Source organism: Neomonachus schauinslandi, chromosome 11 (genome assembly GCF_002201575.2).
Source record: "Neomonachus schauinslandi chromosome 11, ASM220157v2, whole genome shotgun sequence".
NCBI lineage: Eukaryota > Metazoa > Chordata > Mammalia > Carnivora > Phocidae > Neomonachus > Neomonachus schauinslandi.
In genome coordinates this window covers 37,541,392-37,561,317 of record NC_058413.1, presented here as the reverse complement: position 1 = coordinate 37,561,317, position 19,926 = coordinate 37,541,392, and the positions used below count along the sequence as shown (strand labels likewise).

Here is a 19,926-nt window from a genome sequence, read left to right as displayed (position 1 = left end):
AATATTTTCGAGGAGGTAGATATGTTCTATATATTGATGATGATAGCAATCACTCAAATGTCTCTTTTGTAAAAGTCGACAAAATTTACCCTTTAAATGAATGCATTTAATTTTATGTAAATAATACCTCAGTGAAGTTGGGGAAGGACATCCTCCTTTGTTAGCAGAAAAAATCCTTTGTAATTTAGATGTACATCCTCTGAGGATTGAGAGTTTAACTAGATATAAACTTAGCAGCTTGCTTTTAACTCTGAAATTATCTCCTTATCTATTTCATATTTTAAAAGGAAGGTGGAAAATATGCACTAGTCTTAGATCAAGCATATAAAAATACCTAATGAGTGTCAGTGGACAAGGTTAAATAATTTAAGATTGTAGTAGATAGGTCAGGTTCTATGCAGCATGTAATATTTTGAGGAAATATGTGCTGAGAATGTATGTGCTGCTTTCACAAATATTTGATTCTCATAATCAGCTGTCAAGTAGATAGGTCAGGCATCATCATTCTCTTTTACACATGGAGCACACTGGCTCAGAAGATTATGATATAATTTGATGAAGATCACTTAGCTGACAATTACGAGAGGATCTAGAGCTCAGTTCTCTCTCCACTGTGAAACACTACTTGCCTTTAAAATGTACTCTTGTTGTCTGGTCTGTATGTCTCTTTCCACCCCTCCCTTAAAAACAAAACAAAACAAAACATAACTTTATTGACATGTGTTCTTGATAAAATTCAGATTTTTTTCAGGCTGAAGTTTTCAGTATGGGTTCAGGGTATTGCCATATTAATCAGAAACATTCTTGGACATTTATGCAGTGATCAAAAAGTAATTCTAGTGTTCAGGGAATAATCAAACAAACTTTGAACATACAAAATAATACGAACAGTTACCAACAAATTATGTAATTTAACTAGTTTTCTGAGTCTGTTTACCATACTAATTTATTTCATTATGATAATTTTCAGACTAAATAAACTTGAAGATACTATTATACTAATTAAAGGAAAGATTGAAGAAGTTTGCCTTCCTGTAGAAAAAGTAGATGTTATTATATCTGAGTGGATGGTAAGTGTTTGCAAAAAAAACTACTTGTGTTGGTTTTAAAAAAAGAGCAGTGAATAAGGTAGTAGTTTTCTGCATTTAATTATGTTTGATAAATGGCAGAATAATGGTATTATTTTAAAAACAGCTACAATCTTTTTATGGTAGTTTATTCTGATATGGCACTTATTTACTGGCCATTTTTAATCTTTTTAAAAAGAGAATAAAGTACCTTTTTTACTTTTAAAATCATAATAAAGAATTACTGTTTTCCTATTTTCTAAATTTGTGGAGACCTAAATATGTTTGCTGAAAAGCCTGTGAGGACTAGTAAAGACTTACTAGGACTGTTTCATCAAAATTAACATGATGTTGCCACTATTGCTCTAATACTGAATGTCCTATCTGTCTTACGTCAGGCCATGTAGTCAGTGTTCTTTATCACATAAAAGAGAATTTATTAGCATGATTAAAATAATAAAATTAAGATACGTTTATAGCTTTAGAATTTGCTTTTGAAATCGTAAGTCAGGGCACAGAATGTTTATTTTTAAATGTATATGAAGTAAAACTAATGGTATTTGACAACTGATTTGACTTGTTGATATGCCAATTTGATGAAGACAAGTTAGTGTTTCCAGATAAAGATTTCTTAAGTATTTGGAGAGTTTTAAAGCCTTTTTTAAAAAACCTGTATTTGATACATATATTTTCAGTAAATGAATTTATCAAAAAATTTTGGGAAAAATGCATTATGCTTTATAATTATCTATAAATTTTGAATAATCATAGCAATAATTCTAGCAAAATAGCAGGGATTTTAGGGAGCTTTTGAAATGTTCAGATTTAATGTATAAGTAAATTTCAATCTAGAGCCAGTGACAGTCACTGTTGTTAGCAGTTACTCTTTTGTACATGAAAGAATATGTTGATTTTTTTATGGTAGGGTTAGCTTCTAATAATTTTTAATCACAGTGTCATTATTTTTCTTATACCAGAGAATTTGTATTAGCACTCTGATTTCTTTTATGAATTGGGTGAAAAGATACGGATTTAGTTACATATAATTAAAAATCCAGCATCTTTTTAAGGATGACAAAAAGGTGCTTTGAAGAAGTACATTTGAGGCATTTACTCATCAATAAGTTAAAATAGTGTATACTAAATGTTGGCTGACATGCTCATTTCTCCAGCACCATTTTACTTTTCTTGGAAAATGCATCTATTAAATTACTCCAAATTAGGATATAAGCAAACTGAGACAGACTTTACTAAACTTTCTGTCATTTCAGTTGAACATTTTTCCATATCTGGTTATAAATAGTTGGATAGTTCTTGACCTGCCTAGCAGAATTATATTTCTAGATATTGATATTCTAGGAATTTTCATTTCAAAATCTGAAAGATGATCTATAAGTACTAATATTCAATTAAAATCTTAGAGCCAGTTGGTATAATAACAAAAAATTAGCTGAATTGAGTGAATTTATGAGATCGTCACATTTACAATATGAACTTTATTGAAAAGCTGTGCTGTTCTTGGGCTTATTTGTCCTCAGGTGCATTTTATTTTACACTCTTCTCCTGCCTGCTTCTGTACTGAAGGAGGGCTAACTCTGCAGGCTGCTTTTTCTAGGCTCCAAGGACAACCATCTTCCGTGGGGTTTGGGAAACCCAACGGGAAACACTAATAGGAGATTTAAAGAAAGGGAAGAGTCAGGGCATTTCTTTGCTTCTGTTTGCCTCTAGTTGTATTGCTGGCAGAAGCCATTTCTTTTGTGACTCCAGTTCCCACTGGACAAGTCTGTCATAATTCCAGTGTCCACTGTGTGACTCTGCCCTGGACTCTTGTGGCACTGCTTCTTCCTTTTGTCTCTCTAGCCTAGGAATGGTAGTTCCTTCCTGGTGTCTGCTGATGTCCAGTTGTCTCAGTCCCTTCTTGATCACTTACCTTATCTTTTACCCTCTCTGTAACCAACTTCCTGTATTCATTTTTCTCTGTTTTCATGACCTATGGTTTCTGTTCTCCTAGACTGTAATTGTTATAAAGGGTACCTTTCATTTTGGAGGACTGGTCAGGTGTGATCTCTGCCTTTATTAGGAAGGCATTATAATACAAATAATTCTGAGTCACCGGAACCTGGAATGAAAGCCAGTTGTTTGGAACCAAGGTGCTTTCAGAAGCCCTTCACTAAGAGAAGTAAATCAGTGTATTCAGGAAGTATTTCCTTATTCCTCTTCACAGGGTGTAACTTAAGAGTTTGCATTATCTTACTGTCTCCCTTTCCTTATAGACATCAGTGGAATTGAAGTCTAGCAGATCATGTTAAATGTGTTAGGTGGAGCATTAGACACTATAATTTATGGCCGTTATTCTAAGGCAGTCAACTTTGGATAGCCTTATTTCTCTAATAAAATTTGCATTAAGCTTTTTAAGTAGGCTTATGCTGGAATGTTTTGAGTCAACTTTGTGGATTGGCAATATTTATAGTACTTTCTAAATCCTGTAAATCCTCTTCTAAATTGGGTACTTCTAGGATTTCTGAGCTGAGTAGTTGGAAAATTCCAAATACCTAATTAACAGGAGGAACAGGTATGCTTTCTAAAATATATCCAACATTTTCCAGATATTCCTGCTTTGGCTGAAATGATGGGCCAGTGGTAGATGACTGAATATTTTAAATCTATTTTAAACCGACATTTTCATGAACCAGCATTTTAAAACTAAGATATATTGCACAGAATCCTCTCTTTGCCTTTTTTTTTTTAACATATGGTGGTAATGGTACAAAAATCTAGAAAAACACAATTTTAAGCCGTAACATACATTTTTTTCTCTTTTTCTAAAAGTATTTTCAACAAGAAAGGTCAAAAAAAGAATATACTCGGCATAAAAATTGGACTCAGATGTTTAATGGACTTGTAATGCAGTGTAGCAATGTAGGTATTGTATGTTACAGAGATGTACATTTTGTTTTCTTCTCCTGTAGTCCACTAACTGTTCCATGTTAATCTAGATTTATTTTTTTGTCTACAACTATTCATGAACTTTGCTTTATTTTGGAAGATGTTCTTAGTTAAGCCTGCTTCTCCCTCTCCCACTGCCCCTGCTTGTGTTCCCTCTCGCTGTGTCTCTCTCTGTCAAATGAATAAATAAAATCTAAAAAAAAAAAAAAAGAATGTAATTTTAAAAGCCAAATCATTGCTGTTAGCATATTATTTAATAAGCCATCACTTGCCTCTTAGAGTTATGAATTTTCAGACTTAGGCTTTCTTTTAATTTTATATTTTCATTTTTTATTGAATGGAATTTCCATTTGGTAAAATTATTATCAGTTATATAAATAACTGGTATTAAATAAATAACTGAAATTAGCCAATATTAAATAAATAACTGAATGAATAAATGAGTTAAATCAGTTTAATCTCTATAAGATGTTAGTATTTATGCCTAAGAGTATCTCCTTTCATTTTCCATATTTTACTCTACCAATAGAGCCATTCTTTATGACATCTTATTTCTGATTGTCTAATAAAACTGTCCAAAGTAAGTGTCCCTAATTCTGTGCTACAAACCAGTTAAGCCAGATTGACTCATTTGGTGTTAGTGTTTTCCATCTATATTTTCAGTGTGACCTCCTTATAAATACATAGATAAGATCCTGGCATCATATGATACGATTGCCAGTGATGATTTTTGTTTGCACCTTTGTTTTTTTCCATCATCAGGATTATCAGCAGAATTATACATTAGGTGAACTTTATATTTCATTGTCATGATCATTCCTGACCTACATTAAAATTGTCTGAAGTCCCTTTTAGCAATTTTTCTATCTTGGCTTGCTTCTCACAGAAGCTACCTAAAATTTCTCCTTAAAATATTCTTGGATGTGTCCTTGAAATTTAAGAATTAACTTTCCTACCTCATCTTCACCAGCACAAGTGTATCTGTGTAATACACATGAATGCACATACCCACACCCACAGTGGTATCTTTTGTTCATATTTAATACTCTTTATTAATGAGTAGCATTTCAAGATATCATTTAAAAAACAACATGGCTTGTGATTTGGCTCATCAACAGTCCACAAACTGACCATGAAGCCTGTCATAGGTCACATTTTTTTTTTTTTTAAAGATTTATTTATCTGACAGAGAGAGACACAGAGAGAGGGGAACACAAGCAGGGGGAGTGGGAGAGGGAGAAGCAGGCTTCCCGCGGAGCGGAGAGCCCGATGCGGGGCTCCATCCCAGGACCCCGGGATCATGACCTGAGCCGAAGGCAGACGCTTAACGACTGAGCCACCCAGGCGCCCCCCTAGGTCACATTTTAAACTGGTGGATGTTGAAATGTTTTTATCGTTTTTAGTCTGACAGTGAAGCCATGTCATTTCAGCCAACTGCCATGAGCATAGGTGACCTTTCCTGGTCTGTTTTTAACAACACAAATTATAGTGTATTGTAATTAATTGTTCATGTACCTTTTTCCATTCTCCTGAGACTGGGAGCTAGGATTTACTTGGTATGACCAGATTCTATCACAGGGCTTAGCATGATGAGGGAATGTACACCATAAGAGAACTTTACAACTTAGAAATTCACTGGCCATAGATACAATCTTATTTATAATTTGCTATACAGCACATGAAGTCAGGAAGGTAACATATGACAGGGTTGAGAATGGTGCTCTGGAGTCAGACTACCTTACCCTTCGCCCTGTTTTGCTGCTTAGGTTTGTTGCCTTGGGCATGTTACTGAACTTGTCTGTGCCTCAGTTTCTTTCTTTATAAAATGAAGATAATAGTAATACCTACTTCATAGGGTTTTTGTGAAGATTAAATAAGTTAATAGATATAAATTTCTTGAAGTATTTTCTGCACATAATAAAATCTCAGTAGTTAGCTCTTTGGTTTTGAAAATTGTAGAGTCTATTAAGCACTTGCTAACTAATGAATGAGCTGCCTGACTAGGTTATTCAGTGAGTAAAATTTGAAAATGGTAATATACATGAAGTAAAGACTATTAACACTTGGGTGAAGAACATTCCTAGTGCTTCCCCCCTTGGTTTATGAGCCCTTTGTTAAAGCAGAAGAAGTAATGCTATTTACTTCTACCTGTGAATGAAAGAAAGCTCCTAAAATTTTCAGTTTCCATTTTCAGACAGTTGGACATTTAATATAAACACAGTTAGATTATCCTATGTAACTGAGTTGGCACAGTTAGTGTGAAGTTTCTACTTAAAAGTTATCCATGAATAGATATTTGATTCACAAGAGTTGAGTAATCATATAGATGCCACCAGTTTGTAATAAAGAAAACTTGCTCATATACACCTCAACCTGGATTTAGAGAACCTGCCAATCATGTGTTTGAGAAATAACAGATTAGGTATGGTGTGAAGATTTGGGAGGGAAAAAGCATTATTTGTATTTCTGTGGAATGCAAAATTCTCACAAATTTTTAAGATAAAACATTAGCCTTCATAGCTTTTTGAGCCCTCCCAGGGCTGATTTTACTAAGTCCTTCCTAGTTCCTTGGGAGTTTCAATCCATTCTCTTTTGCCATTTAGAGATACTTCAAGGGACAAGTTTAAGAAGCCATGACTTACACTGCTTTTTGAAACTGATTTAAAAGGACTTGATGAAGATAATTGTCCTCTGAGGTTTTCTTCTCTTGGGTTACAGATCTTTCACATGTTATATTTTCTTTAATAGAGTCTCCAAATAGGCAAAATTTAGATAGATAGCAGAACTATGAAGTCATTGTTCAGTTAGGTGAAGTGAGAATTAGGGCAGGAGTTAGTTACAGTAAATTTTGATCTGTTCTTAGGAATGAATGTTTTTTTTCTGACCTGTTTTTGGTAGATTATGTATTTTGAGTAAATTCTTCAGTAGTGGTGATAACATCGATTTGGTCTGCTCTATTTTCCATTCTCTTCCCTTTATCCATTTTTAATACTAGAATATTTATTTGGGAATACCCAATATAAAGTAACATGAAGTTGAATGAATTTGAGGCTGCCTGATCTCAGGAATTCAGTTTTCAGTCTTACTTTTATTAATTTGTGCTTCTGTCCAATAAAAGCAAGTGACCAGAAACAAACCCAAGGCTTAATCTAGTTTCTGTTATTAGGAAATGACATGTAATTTGTCTTGAACAGTTTTGCTAAAGGTTTGTCATTTACTGCTCTTTTCAAAGAACCCGAATTGTGCTTTGTGTTGATCTGTCAACATTTGTTTTCTATCGTATTGATTTCCGCTTCAGTCTCTATTTCCCTCTACTCTCTTTAGAGTTTAATTTGCTGCTCTTTTCTAGCTTCTTGAAAAGAAAGCTTATTAGATCATTGATTTCCAGCTTTTCTTTTTCTAATATTTGGCATTAGAAGCTAATATTTCTAAGTACTGATTTAGCTGAATCCCACATTCAAGTGATTTTTTAAAAGATTTTATTTATTTGTTTGTCAGAGAGAGAGAGAGTGTGTGCACAAGCAGGGGGTACAGCAGGCACAGGGAGAAGCAGGCTCCCTGCTGAGCAAGGAGCCTGATGCAGGACTCGATCCCAGACCCTGGGAGTATGACCTGAGCCAAAGGGAGACGCTTAACCAACCGAGCCACAGAGGCGTCCCGACATTCAAGTGTTTTTTAAAAATAGTTCTAAGTATTACTTTTTTCCTGAATTATTATCTTTTATGCTGTTATTAAAATAAGAAACACTCAAGTATTATCATATTTGAGAGATAATCTACCATTAATAAAGCAAAATCCCTGGCACTCTTGTTCTCCACATAAGCTGATGATGTGCTCTGAGGAACCCTTATTGCAGAACCAGTAAACCTTGAAGAGCACACATTTTACTTTTTTTTCTTAGGGATATCAGTTTTGACGTCATTTCCTCTTTCCTTGTTCGGTTCTATTGTGACTACTGTTTTTTAGAAGAGAAAACACACACACAGTTTTTTTTATTAGATAAGCAGTAAGCCAGAATGTGATGTGCATAACAGGCAATCACTAAGAGATTGCAAAGACAGAAAGAAATCTCATTCTTTTATACAGCCAACAGATAAAACCCATTACAAGCATGTTCCTGAGATAAAAAATAATAAGTTTTGTGACTGTTTTTAATTCCTAGTTTTTTCCATTTCATTACATAACCAGAGAAGGAAATTCTGGAATGCAATTGTATAAGAATTTGAAAGGCAGTACATAATTCAAATACTTAATAATGTTTAAAGACTAGTGGTTGTCACATTCAGTGTGCTTATGGTTCATTTTGGCATTCTGTGAAATTTCAGTTAATTTCTTTTGGCTATATTTCTGTTGGAGATCTTTATTTTTTTATTATTTTTCTGAGAGCTCCTTATTTATTCTAGTTGCCAATCTGTTGTTAAGGCTCTTCTCATATTTTCTGCATCTCCTGGTTTCTGGGCACATATTAGAATTTAACTCTCTGTCCCCTTCGAAGTCAGATGTGGCCCTATGACTTACTTTGGCCAGTGAAAGTCATATCCAGACAGAATGTTTAACATCTGGTACACAGTTTTCCATATCCCCTTTTTACACATCAGTTACTCTGGAAGCTTGTATTAATATGAACCCTCTGTCAGCCTGACTTCTGAGTAATTATAATAAGCAATGACTCTTGTCAGCCTGTAATGTAAGAAATAAATCTTTTCTGTTTTCAGTGATGATTTGGATACTGTTTGTTAATGTAGGATAACTAGCTTGTTGATGGATACAACTGATGGATTCCCTATCAGTTATGTTTGTTAGCAGCACATGGCTTATCATTGCATTATTTTTTGGTGTGATTTGATGAATAAGACATACTTAATGAATTAAGTTTACCAGAATTCTTTTATTGTTTGAGTTTTTGTATCTTGTTTAATAAATCTTTCTTGAATTGCCATTACATATTTATTAGACTTATCTATCTTTTATGCCTCTTATACTCCTTCATATTTTCTCTTGTTTTGACTTTTTTGGCTGTATTCTGGATAATTTCTTCAGTTCAGTCTGCCAACTTACTAATTTTCTCTGAAGCTCTTTCTAATTATCTGTTAAACTCATCTATTGAGTTTTATCTCATTTAAAAAAAATTTTTTTTTTTTTTTACTTCTAGGAATTCTCTTTGGTTCTGTTAAAATTTTGCTTGCTTGTTACTCTTATCTTCAAGCCTCTTTTAATCTCATAAATCGTAAACAATATTCAGCAGTTTTGCAGATCTGCTTTTGCTGACTATTGTTTCTACTAGCCTTCATTCCTGGTGCTTGGTGCTTATTTATTTGAGTGTTTAGTACTATTTGATTATTCTGCCATATATTTTCTAAGGACCTTTATCTGTGGAAAACTCTTTGGTGCTTGGGTTTTACCCCAGATAATTTGGCATTTGTTTTTGCTCTGTACCTGGGATATTTACAGATGCAGACCACTGTTATTTATTCTTTTTAATTTTTAAAAACACTTTATTAGGGAAAATTTCTAATGTAAAAAATTTAGAACAAATGTTTCAATGAACCTTATGCACCTATCACCCAGCTTCAACAATTGTCGATATTTTGCCATTTTTGTTTTATTTATCTTTGCACTATTATATGTTTCTGCTATCTTTTTTTAACTGATAATGACTTTTTTAAATGTATATTTATTATGTCATTGAGCCTAACAAAATTACCGATATAGGCACAATTCCATATTCAAAAAAAATTCCTAATATTCAGTCTGTGTTCACATTTCCCTGATTGCTTCATGAATTTTATATATTTTTTTACAATTGATTTGTTTGAATCAGGATCTGAGTTATGTCTACATGTTGCATTTGATTAATTTATCTCATAAATCTTTTTAATTAAGCTTTTTATTTTGAGATAATTGTAGATTAATAATCCAGATTATTAGATTAGATAATCCAGAGAGATGCCTTATTCTCTTTACCCGGTTTCTGTAACATCTTAAAATCTATGGTGCAGCAGCACAACTAGGATGTTGATACTGATATTGATACCCTTGGATACAGAACAGTTTCATCACGACAAGAAGCCCTCCTGCTATCCTTCTGTGGCTAAACCACCTCCCTCTTCCATTCGCCAGCCTTGACTTCCAGCAGTCACTAATCTGTTCTCAATTTGTATAATTTTGTCATTTCAAGAATGAAATGGAATTGTACAGTATGTGACCTTTTCGGGTTGGCATTTTTCACTTAGCTTAATTCCCTGGAGAGTCATCCAAATTATTGTACATATCCATAGTCTCGCCCTTATTTCTAAGTACTTTTCCAATGGTATGAATATACCAAAGTTGTTTTGACCATTTAACTTTTGAAGAATATCCAGTTTGGGGCTATTACAAATAAAGCTGTATGAACATTTGTGCATATATGATTTCGTGTGAACATAAGTTTTCATTTCTCTCAGATATATGCCCAAGAGTACAATAGCTAGTCATATGGTAATTGCATGTTTAGTTCCATAAGAAACTGCCAAACTGTTTTTGCAGAGGGGCTGTACCATTTTATATTCTTACAGCAATGTGTGACTGTTCCAGTGGCAGTATCTATCTACATTCTTGCCAACATTGTATATTGTCACTGTTTTTTATTGAAGCCATTCTGATAGGTGTGTAGTGATATCTCATTATAATTTTAATTTGCATTTCCCTAATGGTTAATGATGTTAAACATCTTTTCATGTGCATATCTGCCTTCTGTATCTTTTTCAGTAAAATGTTTGTTTGTGTCTTTTGCTTTTTTTCTATTTGGATTGTTTATTTACTGCTGAGTTTGATAGTTCTTTTTTACTAGTTCTTTATTGGATATGTGGTTTGCAAATATTTTTTCCAATTTATAGCCAGTCCCCTTAACAAGCCTTTCACAGAGCAAAAGTTTTTAATTTTGATAAAGTCCAATTTATCAATTTTTATTTTTATGGATCATGCTTTTGATATCAAGTCTAAAATCTATCGTCTATACATTCACCTCCTCCCTTTTTTTCTTGCCATTCTTTGAAGAAACTCAGTCAGTTGTCCTGTAGAATTTTCTACTTTCTAGATTTTGATGATTGCATCCTCATGGTGTCACTTAATACGTTTTTCTATCCCTTGTATTTCTTGTAAACCAGAAATATGGGGTCCAGAAATAGAGGTTTAACAAATTAAAGTTGTTGTTCCCCCCCCCCCCGCCAGAATACTTCATGGGGGGGGGGCAGTGATGGTTAGTTTCTGTTGCCTTGAATCAGGGGACTCAATGTCTGGTTGTCTCCTTCTATTATGTTAAGGTTGATCAGTGGCTTTTTGGAGCTGTCAGCCTAATCTATTCATTATAAACCTACCTAATGGTTTTAGAAGCTATTGAAAATGATTTCTTGGATTCATTATTGCATTAAAAGTTGCCAAGTTACGATATTCTACCTGTACCAATTATTCTCTATTTGTTAGCTGAAATGATTCCCAAAGTACTTTCTCTCCTCAAATATTTGGTTATGAACTGTAATTTGAATAGGAAAAATAGGATAAAATTTCAGTATTTTCTATTTATTTGCCATTTTCAGAGTAATGAATTGTCATGCAATGTCATTGCTTATATATGTTTATTTTAGTGGACAGATGTAGCTATTTTTTTGTTATGAAAAATTATGAGTTTATACTGATTTTTCCAAATTAAGATTATGGAATTTTTTAAGTTTTTAATTTTATACTTGTATTTCTTTACAGAAAATCTTGATTTCTAAGATAATGCTAATTACTTATTGACTTTATCATGTAATTGCCCATTGTAGTTTTACAAATTTTATACCACCTTTATTACTAACAGTAAGGCTTCTACATGCAGTTGAAGATTTCTTTGTAATTTCTTTTGTTCTAGAATATAGCTCATGGGAAATATACAGTCTAACTACTGTGTTTGAAAGTCATTTGAAGTAATTAATTTCACAGGTTAGAATGTCACCAGCGAGACATACAATCAGATTTATTTATTTTCTTGTTCTTCAATTTGGGACATTGCTTTTTCCTTTATTTAGTTTAATTTTGTGTTTTAATTATGAAGAAATGATGTGATCCTATTTCTTTTGTCCCTTAGTGAATAACCTTTTTATAAGCTTTTGACTTTTTAGAAAAAATATTAGATATGTATGTATTTATATTTTCACTCTTCTGTTATATAAAAGTTAGCATACTTTATACATTGTCATATATGTGTATATGTATGTACTCTAATATAATTCTCTTCAACAGAAGTACTATCTAATACTTTAGTTGTAATTTTTAAAGTAGAATATCCAGTTATAATTAAGATTTTTTTTTCAACTGGTATGGGGATTGGGAACATTTTTAGAAATTAATATTTATTGGGGCACTTGGCTGGCTCTGATAGAGCATGCAACTCTTGATCTCAGGGCTGTGAGTTTGAGCCCCACATTGGATAAATAAAACCTTTTTTAAAAAGTAAAAATTAATATTGCATTTCATACCCTTATCCTTGGAAGCCGATTCTGTAACTCTGGAGTAAGACCCATATGTGCATTTGGAAAGATCTTGAGATGATTTGGTTTTTCCTTTTTCTTTTTTTAAGATTTATTTATTTATTTGAGGGGGGAGCATGTGAGCAGGGAGAGGGGCAGAAGAGGGTGAGGGAAAGAATTTCAGGCAGACCCCCACTGAGCGTGGAGCCTGCTGTGGAGCTCAGTCTCACAACCCTGAGATCATGACCTGAGCTGAAACCAAGAGTCAGACGGTCAGCTGACTGAGCCACCTAGGCACCTCCAGTTTTGCCTTTGATAGGCTTGCTTTTTGGACCATTTGCTGCAGTTTGAAGAAAGAACCAATTTGACTGTCAGTCTTTTGTTCATTAAGTGAGAGTGCCATCTAGTGGGGAAAAGCCTTTTAATATGATAGAAGTTTTTTGAACTTTAGAAGAGTATGCAGAAGGAATTATCTCCTGTGCTGTTATGTTCTCCAGAAGTCCATGGCACTAAGAAGTGAGAACTATATGTTGTGAGGTATGAGGAGAGGAAGGAAATAGTCTTGCAGGAGAGTAGCAAGCACATAGTAATTGCTTAATAAATGGTAGCTACTACTATTATTTTCATTCTTCTTGCATGGGAGGTAACGATCAAGTGAAGTAATAATGAAATAGGAGCTGCTCTAACAAATATTTGTTATATACATGTAAAATTTTATTATTGCTTTTTTACTATATAATTACACAGAAGTTACAAATTTCATCTTGTCTTTACACTACCACTCAAGACCCACACTGATTCCCCAGCAAAATCTGTTACCAAATTCTTGTGTATCCTTCCTGAAACATTATAAGTTATACATATATCTCTACCTCTTGGCACATTGATTCATTTCTTTAACAAACATTGTGAGGCTGCTATGTACCTGACCCTGTTCTAGGCAGGATAAAGCAGTGAACAAAATAGATGACAAGCCCCACCCTTATATTTAGTGTAGAGTAAGCATATTCTGCATATTGTTCTACACCTTGCTTTTTTCATCTCTTTTAAATCTATAAATTTCCCATAATGACTATGGTAGCTGTATCCCACAAATTTTTTGTTCAATTTAAAATATTATCCTGTGATCTCTGCTTTGATGAATGAATTATTTAGAAGTATGTTGTTTAATTCCTAAATGTTTGGAACTTTTATCTTTCTGTTACTGATTTATGATTTAATTTGGTTGATATCAGAGGACATACTGTCTGTGTTATCATTACATTAAATTTGTTCAGACTTGCTTTATGGCCCAGAATATGGTCTGTTTTGTTGAATGTTCCACATTCATTTAAATGAATGTGTATTCTGCTGTTGTTGAATGGACTGTTATATAATTGTCAATTGGGTCAGTTGGTTGATAGTATGATTCACATCTTTTAAGTGCTTATTATTTTAAGTCTATCTGTTCTATTAACTACTAAAAGAAGAATGCAGTTTCTACCGATAGTTCAGGAGTTGTTTCTCTTTTCATCTGTCAGTTTTTGCTTCAGATAGTTTTATGTAGTTTTTAGGTTCATACACATTAGAATTGTTATGTATTATTGATAAAGTTTGGCTTCTTTTTTTTTTTTTCTTTACCATTATGAAGTATTGTCCTTTGTCCCTATTAAATTTGGTCCTTTAGTTTACTTTAGCACTTTTCTAATTAATTGTGTACTATTCTAGACACATTTTAACATTTATAAACAGATTTGAGTGTGTGTTCCTTTTGCCTTCTCCCAGACTATTGCATATTATATAACTAGTCATAAAATCTTCCTTTTAATAAGTTGTGAAATACAACATGCACAGAAGATAGCATAAACTTACAGACACAGTGTAAGAAATAGTTACATAATGAACACTTGTATAATCATTAGATCAAAATATAGAAAGCAGCTGTCAAGTATCTTTTCAACTTTCTTCAAATATCTTTGTATACTAATTTCATCTTCAGATGTCTCTTACAATATCTTTCCAAATATTTTAAGATAACTTTTTGTCTTTTAATTATATCTGTTACAACTTCTTTCTCATCCCAGAGAGGTTACCACTCTCCTGACCCTGTGGTAATCATTTACTTGCTTCCTTTATGTTTTTGCCACTTAGATTTACATTCCAAGTCAGTGTAGTTTATATTTTCCAATTTTTGAGATTTATGTAAGTGGAATCAAAATATAAGTATGTTTCTGTATTAAAAAATAGCTTTTTGCTTTCTTCACTAAGTCATGTTTATAACATTCATCAATATTGCCAGTATGGATAATTTGTTCATTTTCATTTTTGTATATTCTATTGTGTGACTGTATAACAGTATGTTTCTCATTCTGCGGTTGGTGGACACTGGATCATTTCCAGTTCTTTCACCATGACAAATAATAGTGCTGTCGTATATAGGTACATGTATGCCGTTACACTCAAGTGTGCTTTTCTACATGTATATTTAGAAGTAGAATTGCCAGATAACAGGTGTGCTGCTCTTCTGCATTACTAGATGATGCCAAACTTTTCTAAAAGTTGTAAAAAAATTTTTTATTGTTCCATAGACTTGTCAACACTGGACATTGTATGACTTTGTAATTATTGCCACTCTGCTAGTCAATAGTAGTTTCTATTTGTGTTGAATTACTAATGAAGTTCACCATCTCTGTATGTGATTATTGGCTCTTTGGATTTCTTGTTTTGTGAAGTAATTGTGTATAATTCTTTGTCCATTTTCCTTTGGATTGCCTTTTTTTTCCTTAATGATTAGTGTTCTTTGTGGGAAGTAAAGATATGTATGTGTTTGATATCTTTTCAAACTCTTTTTAATTCTTTTTATGTTTTTTGATGAACAGAGGTTCTGAATTTTAATCTAGTAAAACTTATTGGTCTTTTTCTTTATAGTTAATACTCCCACCCCACCCCAGAACATGAAAATATTCTCCACAAACTTTATATCTTTTTAAGCTATATATAAGTCTTTAATTCACTTAGACAGATGTGGGAATAAAAATTGTCAGTCTTTCTGGAGGCATTTTGATGATACAGATCAAAATCTTAAATGTACATGTCCTTTAATCCAGAAATTCTGCTTTAAGAAGTTTATCTTAGCCAAATACATAAAACATTGAAACGTCGTCTGTGTGTGTGTGTACATATACATGTTCAAAACGTTATTTTTCTTACCTATTCTACAGTAAGTGAATGCAAAACATACAGATATTCTTGTTGCTTGATAACATCAGCCACCTTGCATTTGCCAAGTGTGTAAGTGTAATATCTGTCTCAGTCATTGTAGAGCTGTCAGTAAGGAAAATACCTCAGTATCTCAGTATCTTCATTATCACATTTGTGATAAATTCATTAGCATTAGCACATTTTAAGTTGAAAGAGTCAAGGGATAGACTGGGGAATCTTTGAAAAAACTTTACAATTCAGGTATTCAGTGTGTAAGGCTATTATAAATGTAATGGTGAAATAAACAGAGGTTACATTATATCCTGTAAAAACTTAAGTTTGGTACATTTTTAGCTGAGAGCATTACAGATTAGGAGAAAGTGCTTATCTAATTACTTTTTGGATATCTCTAGAGCAGTGGTTCTCAGTGGTGAAGGGTATACAGTTTTGCCCACCTGGGGATATTTGGGTATTGGGAAATGTCTGGAAACATCTTAGGTTTTTACAGCAGTTTTGGGGGTTGGGGGGGGAGAAAGACAGGAGGAGAGTGCTGGTGGCCTTTGTTAGGTAGAAGCCAGGAGTACTAGTACACATCATACAATGGACAGCATTGCCTCTACAATACAATATTATCTGGCCCAAAATGTCAGTAGTGCCAACGTTGAGAAACCCTGCTTTAAAGTTCTTGTTCCTGTGCATTGATAATAACTCAATTTCTAAATGAGATCATATTATAAAGGCCACCTGACCTAGTATGGGACATCAAAGAAGATTTTCCTTAAAAGGTGTCATCATTAAGAATATACTTTGTCACACGGATATACAATAGACATGTCCTTAACCAGTCTGCATTTAATTCAATAAATTAATGATGTTCTGCATTCTCTCTGTATAACGTGCTAGATTCCATGGCTAACTGAACACTTAAAGCTGATAAATTACCTTCAGTGTGCTGCTCCTGTTTTGCTCCTATTAATTGTATTATAGGTTTACCAAGAGCTTATTGTGCTTGTTTCCCTGCTTCTTTACATAATATCAGTTAATATTAACATAAACTATTGAACAGGATTGTAAAAAATATTCCTGTTGAGTAAAGTAATGAGTAAAACGATCGTGACAGAATAGAAGTGGGAAGGTGGGAATTACAGAACTCAGAGATTCTCCATACCCTTAGATTCTTTTTTCTATTTTAAAATAATCCAAACTGGAAATTATAATCCATTATGAGTGTGGTTTATGCAAGGAAGATTGTGAAGATCCTAATTAATAGATTCCCCCTCAAAGAGTATTAGTAAACATATCTATATTTATTTGTATTTTTTCCTTAAAATGTATTGTTTTCAGTTAACAACCAACTAGTAGTCCCAATCACATTGGGTAACAGTTCTATCTACAGCAAATTTTATAGAATTGAGAGTACTATTGGAAAAAAGTGTCATAAAATATTTATCATGCTTCAGAAATATACTAAAAATTGGGTTTAGATTTTGTAGCCTTGTTTCTTTGTTAGAAGTAATCTTTATTTAGAAGTAATTTTTTTATCTTTAGATAAATTAAATTATTGAGTATTTGTCACTAGACTTTCTACAGATTAACTCTTCATTTTATCTGTAACTCTCCCCTGCCTCTCTTTTTATAATAATTAATTATGCCTAAGAGTGTATCAGTAACTCCGTTATTTGCACTAAAAAAAAGAAAACCTTATAGTGAAGGTATCACAAGTTTCTTTTATCATTAGTTTATTCTCAGAAGATATGAACAGACATTTTAAAAATAAGGTCCCCATTTCAATGAATAATGTTAATATCTTAGTCCCAGATTTAATCCAATGTGTACCTTTTGTAATAATTAATTTTTGAAGTGTAAATGCAAATTTTAATTTTAAAAAGTAAATCACTTTGGAAAGAAGCGTGCCCCATGAGCATCATGGGAGAAAATATTGGGTATAATTCTCTTCCAGATGGCACCCCTACAGGTGAGGCAGCAGCCTGTGAAATTACATTCTGAATTACACTGCAGATGAGCCGGACATTTGGAGCAGCTCCTTTTGATATCAGTAATAAATGCCTTGGTTCAGAACCAAGGACAGTTCCCAGGAAATTAAAGGCTATTCTGTCACGTTGGGAGCCTATAGTAAAATGAAGTTTAACAAAGTGGAAAGTTGAGAGAAAGGACAATAGTTAGCAATACATATATGAATCTTTTCATTTGCTAATATTTAAAGCTAAATATATTAATTTATCTCATAGATATCATATATTGGTTCTACATATATTCTAATATTTGCATGGATTTTCTAAACTGATAATTTTCATAATGGATGGTGGCTAAGAGCCAGTTGCCAACTAAGCTATCACTCTGAAATATTATGAATCATATACCTATTATAAATTCTAACCTTGTTTAATATGCTTTATGGGAAAATTTTCAGAACACTTGAGTCCTTAATTACAAAGGTAGTATATAATACAAATACTAAATCTTATTTTAAATTAGGTAAATCAATTTAAGAAGCAACATAAGATAGTTATTCAGAACGTGACTCTGTAGTTAGACCAAGGTTCAAATTCTGGGTCATTCAACTATTTCTGTGACTATGAGCTGTTTTTTAAGTCATATGGTTTTAAGCTATTTAACATTTGTAAGCCTTAATTTCCTTATCAGTTAAATGGAAGTAACAGTAAGATGTGCTTTGGGAAGAATTAAATAATTCTTATAAAGATACTTAATACAATAAAAGTCAGCAATTATCACTACTATTTGAGAATTTTAATTTTAGAAAGCAAAACAGCATTTAAAAATAACCAGTTTTAGGGGTGCCTGGGTGGCTGTCAGTTTAAGCATCCAACTCTTGATCTCAGCCCAGGTCTTGTTCTCAAGGTTGTGAGTTCAGGCACCACATTGGGCTCCACGCTAGGCATGGAGCCTACTTTAAAAAAAAAAAAAAAATGTTCTTAAAATAACCAGTTTTATTAAGTACCAGAAAAGTAAGAAAAAGCAGGTACTGTTTCATTTTTAACAAATATAATGATGTATGATATTAATAACTCTTATTCTTTTATTCATTTAAAAATTTCTTACTGAATTCCCGCTGTCTACCAGCCACATTTGTAGCCCTCAGGAATATAGCTTCGAACAATATAGATAAAATCCTTGTTCCTCTTGGAGCTTACATTTTAGTCAAGAGTTAAACACAAAAATAAACCACATTTTAATTCATGAGGGTCACAATGAAATACAAAGTAGGGTAAAGAGATGGAGGTTGATAGAGGAAAAAGATGATATTTTATGTGGAGACATCAGGAAAATCCTTTTTGAGGAGGTAATAGTTGAGCAGAAATCTGACTGCTGAGTGAAATGAATGACCAATAAAATTGTCAGTCTTCACTGAAGACTAAATATGAAGAAATGTGAATCTATTCTTGGTTTGAAGGAATGCTTTTCTGTTGATTTACTAGATCAGCTAGTCTTTAAGTTAAGGTTTACAAACTACTTTGACAGAATAGAAGCCTCATCATATACTTACATAAGCAGTACTTTGATACTGAAGTCAAAAATTATAGATACAGAATACCATTGTTAATTGTACACCAATGAAGAGAGAAAAGGGGGATAAAAATGGGGAAAGATGAAAGAAGAAAGACTTACGTTAGCCTTCTGCTTCTATCCATGTTAGCCCAATTCTACCACATGGTAGCTGACCCCACATAGTGACTTCTATCAAGTTAAAGAATCACATGATACAGTCTTTCATAGGTTTTATGTGTTAACCCTATGCCAAGAACTGTGCTAAATCCTTTACCTATATCAACAAAAGCATTTGATTATTTGCTTTCAGAAATTCTCTGATCAATAATGATGACTGATTGAAAAAATGGGAAGGAAAAACATGCCATTTATGAAAGGGTATTTTTGCTGCCAAGGATGATTATCTTCTTTCTTTTGTTTGTTTGCACTTGATTTTACTGTTGAGTTTAGCAACAGTAGGAAATGAATCATAAAACCATTGTTTTGTAAGGGGAGCAAAAAATTGTCCAGTATTATTCATCCAGTCATATGACTTAAGTCATTTAACTTCTCTAGTGTTGATGTCTATAATATGAAAATTAGGTCATTTGAATAGTTAAAACCTTAGAAACTATCTCTAATACAGTTTGATCAGAATTGTAAGCTTAGCTAATGTAATCATCATAGGGTATGTGGAAAAATGCTTATTGATGTTTACTATTTTAAATAGAAGCAGACAT

The 19,926-nt window shown here is 32.9% G+C and overlaps 1 protein-coding gene across 1 annotated transcript in view; it reads left to right on the top strand.

The window, feature by feature from the left end:
* Positions 1–19,926, top strand: part of PRMT3 (protein arginine methyltransferase 3) — a 131,066-nt gene that overhangs the window by 42,611 nt on the left and 68,529 nt on the right. Inside the window, exon 10 of the mRNA XM_021685855.2 lies at positions 971–1,070. Coding sequence (XP_021541530.1) covers positions 971–1,070 — 100 coding nt within the window. The remainder of the gene's footprint in view (positions 1–970; positions 1,071–19,926) is intronic.